At 43.2% G+C, this 5,000-nt stretch overlaps 1 protein-coding gene across 1 annotated transcript in view; it reads right to left on the reverse strand.

Annotated features, from left to right (window-relative positions):
- LOC144954288 (rapamycin-insensitive companion of mTOR-like) overlaps nt 1–5,000 on the reverse strand; it is a 24,917-nt gene that overhangs the window by 12,491 nt on the left and 7,426 nt on the right. Inside the window, exon 4 of the mRNA XM_078884807.1 lies at nt 2,923–2,969. Within this exon, the coding sequence (XP_078740933.1) occupies nt 2,923–2,969 (47 nt within the window). The remainder of the gene's footprint in view (nt 1–2,922; nt 2,970–5,000) is intronic.

Consider the following 5,000-nt stretch of genomic DNA (forward strand, 5'->3'; position numbering starts at 1 on the left):
CTAGTTAGTGTACTAGTTAGTGTACTAGTGTGCTAGTTAGTGTACTAGTTAGTGTACTAGTTAGTGTACTAGTGTGCTAGTTAGTGTGCTAGTTAGTGTGCTAGTTAGTGTGCTAGTTAGTGTACTAGTTAGTGTGCTAGTTAGTGTACTAGTTAGTGTACTAGTTAGTGTACTAGTTAGTGTGCTAGTTAGTGTACTAGTTAGTGTACTAGTTAGTGTACTAGTGTGCTAGTTAGTGTACTAGTTAGTGTACTAGTTAGTGTGCTAGTTAGTGTACTAGTTAGTGTGCTAGTTAGTGTACTAGTTAGTGTACTAGTTAGTGTGCTAGTTAGTGTACTAGTTAGTGTGCTAGTTAGTGTACTAGTTAGTGTGCTAGTTAGTGTACTAGTTAGTGTACTAGTTAGTGTGCTAGTTAGTGTGCTAGTTAGTGTGCTAGTTAGTGTATTAGTTAGTGTACTAGTTTACTAGTTAGTGTGCTAGTTAGTGTGCTAGTTAGTGTACTAGTTAGTGTGCTAGTTAGTGTGCTAGTTAGTGTACTAGTTAGTGTACTAGTTAGTGTACTAGTTAGTGTACTAGTTAGTGTACTAGTTAGTGTGCTAGTTAGTGTGCTAGTTAGTGTACTAGTTAGTGTGCTAGTTAGTGTACTAGTGTGCTAGTTAGTGTGCTAGTTAGTGTACTAGTTAGTGTACTAGTTAGTGTGCTAGTTAGTGTGCTAGTTAGTGTGCTAGTTAGTGTACTAGTGTACTAGTTAGTGTGCTAGTTAGTGTACTAGTTAGTGTACTAGTTAGTGTGCTAGTTAGTGTGCTAGTTAGTGTGCTAGTTAGTGTACTAGTGTGCTAGTTAGTGTGCTAGTTAGTGTGCTAGTTAGTGTGCTAGTTAGTGTACTAGTGTGCTAGTTAGTGTACTAGTTAGTGTGCTAGTTAGTGTGCTAGTTAGTGTACTAGTGTGCTAGTTAGTGTACTAGTTAGTGTGCTAGTTAGTGTGCTAGTTAGTGTACTAGTTAGTGTGCTAGTTAGTGTGCTAGCTAGTGTACTAGTTAGTGTACTAGTTAGTGTGCTAGTTAGTGTACTAGTTAGTGTGCTAGTTAGTGTACTAGTTAGTGTGCTAGTTAGTGTGCTAGTTAGTGTACTAGTTAGTGTGCTAGTTAGTGTGCTAGTTAGTGTACTAGTTAGTGTGCTAGTTAGTGTACTAGTTAGTGTGCTAGTTAGTGTGCTAGCTAGTGTACTAGTTAGTGTGCTAGTTAGTGTACTAGTTAGTGTGCTAGTTAGTGTGCTAGTTAGTGTACTAGTTAGTGTGCTAGTTAGTGTGCTAGTTAGTGTGCTAGTGTGCTAGTTAGTGTGCTAGTTAGTGTACTAGTTAGTGTACTAGTTAGTGTGCTAGTTAGTGTGCTAGTTAGTGTGCTAGTTAGTGTACTAGTGTACTAGCTAGTGTGCTAGTTAGTGTGCTAGTTAGTGTACTAGTTAGTGTGCTAGTTAGTGTACTAGTTAGTGTACTAGTTAGTGTGCTAGTTAGTGTACTAGTTAGTGTACTAGTTAGTGTACTAGTTAGTGTGCTAGTTAGTGTACTAGTTAGTGTACTAGTTAGTGTGCTAGTTAGTGTACTAGTGTACTAGTTAGTGTGCTAGTTAGTGTACTAGTTAGTGTACTAGTTAGTGTACTAGTTAGTGTACTAGTTAGTGTGCTAGTTAGTGTGCTAGTTAGTGTACTAGTTAGTGTGCTAGTTAGTGTACTAGTTAGTGTACTAGTTAGTGTACTAGTTAGTGTGCTAGTTAGTGTGCTAGTTAGTGTACTAGTTAGTGTACTAGTTAGTGTACTAGTGTACTAGTTAGTGTGCTAGTTAGTGTGCTAGTTAGTGTACTAGTTAGTGTACTAGTTAGTGTGCTAGTTAGTGTGCTAGTTAGTGTGCTAGTTAGTGTGCTAGTTAGTGTACTAGTTAGTGTACTAGTTAGTGTACTAGTTAGTGTGCTAGTTAGTGTGCTAGTTAGTGTACTAGTTAGTGTGCTAGTTAGTGTGCTAGTGTACTAGTTAGTGTACTAGTTAGTGTACTAGTTAGTGTGCTAGTGTACTAGTTAGTGTGCTAGTTAGTGTACTAGTTAGTGTACTAGTTAGTGTGCTAGTTAGTGTGCTAGTTAGTGTACTAGTTAGTGTACTAGTTAGTGTACTAGTTAGTGTGCTAGTGTACTAGTTAGTGTACTAGTTAGTGTGCTAGTTAGTGTACTAGTTAGTGTGCTAGTTAGTGTGCTAGTTAGTGTGCTAGTTAGTGTGCTAGTTAGTGTACTAGTTAGTGTGCTAGTTAGTGTACTAGTTAGTGTACTAGTTAGTGTGCTAGTTAGTGTACTAGTTAGTGTACTAGTTAGTGTGCTAGTTAGTGTGCTAGTTAGTGTACTAGTTAGTGTACTAGTTAGTGTGCTAGTTAGTGTACTAGTTAGTGTGCTAGTTAGTGTACTAGTTAGTGTACTAGTTAGTGTACTAGTTAGTGTACTAGTTAGTGTGCTAGTTAGTGTACTAGTTAGTGTACTAGTTAGTGTACTAGTTAGTGTGCTAGTTAGTGTGCTAGTTAGTGTACTAGTTAGTGTACTAGTTAGTGTACTAGTTAGTGTGCTAGTTAGTGTACTAGTTAGTGTACTAGTTAGTGTACTAGTTAGTGTACTAGTTAGTGTGCTAGTTAGTGTACTAGTTAGTGTGCTAGTTAGTGTACTAGTTAGTGTGCTAGTTAGTGTGCTAGTTAGTGTACTAGTTAGTGTACTAGTTAGTGTGCTAGTTAGTGTACTAGTTAGTGTACTAGTTAGTGTGCTAGTTAGTGTACTAGTTAGTGTGCTAGTTAGTGTGCTAGTTAGTGTACTAGTTAGTGTACTAGTTAGTGTGCTAGTTAGTGTACTAGTTAGTGTGCTAGTTAGTGTGCTAGTTAGTGGTGGTTGGTTACCGATGCATCATCTCCTCTTTGCAAGACTTGAGGGTCAATCCCGGCCACTGAAACAAAAAAGAAATCCACAATCAACCACTCACTCAGTCAGTCAGTCAGTTAGTCAGACACTCACTCACTCAGTCACTCACTCACTCAGTCACTCACTCAGTCACTCACTCAGTCACTCAGTCAGTCCCTCACTCAGTCACTCACTCAGTCACTCACCCACTCACTCAGTCACTCAGTCACTCACTCACTCAGTCAGTCACTCACTCAGTCACTCACTCACTCACTCAGTCACTCACTCACTCACTCAGTCACTCACTCACTCAGTCAGTCACTCACTCACTCAGTCACTCACTCACTCAGTCACTCACTCAGTCCCTCACTCAGTCACTCACTCAACACTCACCCACTCACTCAGTCACTCAGTCACTCACTCACTCAGTCAGTCACTCACTCAGTCCCTCACTCAGTCACTCACTCAACACTCACCCACTCACTCACTCACTCAGTCACTCACTCACTCAGTCAGTCACTCACTCACTCAGTCACTCACTCACTCAGTCACTCACTCAGTCCCTCACTCAGTCACTCACTCAACACTCACCCACTCACTCAGTCACTCAGTCACTCACTCACTCAGTCAGTCACTCACTCAGTCCCTCACTCAGTCACTCACTCAACACTCACCCACTCACTCACTCACTCAGTCACTCACTCACTCACTCACTCACTCAGTCACTCACTCAACACTCACCCACTCACTCAGTCACTCAGTCACTCACTCACTCAGTCAGTCACTCACTCAGTCCCTCACTCAGTCACTCACTCAACACTCACCCACTCACTCACTCACTCAGTCACTCACTCACTCAGTCAGTCACTCACTCACTCAGTCACTCACTCACTCAGTCACTCACTCAGTCCCTCACTCAGTCACTCACTCAACACTCACCCACTCACTCAGTCACTCAGTCACTCACTCACTCAGTCAGTCACTCACTCAGTCCCTCACTCAGTCACTCACTCAACACTCACCCACTCACTCACTCACTCAGTCACTCACTCACTCACTCACTCAGTCACTCACTCAGTCAGTCACTCACTCAGTCCCTCACTCAGTCACTCACTCAACACTCACCCACTCACTCACTCACTCAGTCACTCACTCACTCACTCACTCAGTCACTCACTCACTCAGTCACTCACTCACTCAGTCACTCACTCAGTCACTCACTCAACACTCACCCACTCACTCAGTCACTCAGTCACTCACTCACTCAGTCAGTCACTCACTCAGTCCCTCACTCAGTCACTCACTCAACACTCACCCACTCACTCACTCACTCACTCAGTCACTCACTCACTCACTCAGTCACTCACTCACTCACTCACTCAGTCACTCACTCACTCACTCACTCAGTCACTCACTCACTCAGTCACTCACTCAGTCCCTCACTCAGTCACTCACTCAACACTCACCCACTCACTCAGTCACTCAGTCACTCACTCACTCAGTCAGTCACTCACTCAGTCCCTCACTCAGTCACTGACTCAACACTCACCCACTCACTCACTCACTCACTCAGTCACTCACTCACTCACTCAGTCACTCACTCACTCACTCACTCAGTCACTCACTCACTCACTCACTCAGTCACTCACTCACTCAGTCACTCACTCAGTCCCTCACTCAGTCACTCACTCAACACTCACCCACTCACTCAGTCACTCAGTCACTCACTCACTCAGTCAGTCACTCACTCAGTCCCTCACTCAGTCACTCACTCAACACTCACCCACTCACTCACTCAGTCACTCACTCACTCAGTCAGTCACTCACTCAGTCCCTCACTCAGTCACTCACTCAACACTCACCCACTCACTCACTCACTCAGTCACTCACTCACTCACTCAGTCACTCACACTGTGTGTGTGTCTGTGTGCGAGTGTGTGTGTGGTGTGTGAGTGTGTGTGTGTCTGTGTGTGTGTCTGTGTGTGTTTGTGTGGTGTGTGTCTGTGTGTGTGTCTGTGTGTGTGTGTGTCTGTGTGTGTGTCTGTGTGTGTGTGTGTCTGTGTGTGTGTGGGTGTGT

This window comes from Lampetra fluviatilis, unplaced genomic scaffold (genome assembly GCF_964198595.1).
Source record: "Lampetra fluviatilis unplaced genomic scaffold, kcLamFluv1.1 SCAFFOLD_420, whole genome shotgun sequence".
Lineage (NCBI taxonomy): Eukaryota > Metazoa > Chordata > Hyperoartia > Petromyzontiformes > Petromyzontidae > Lampetra > Lampetra fluviatilis.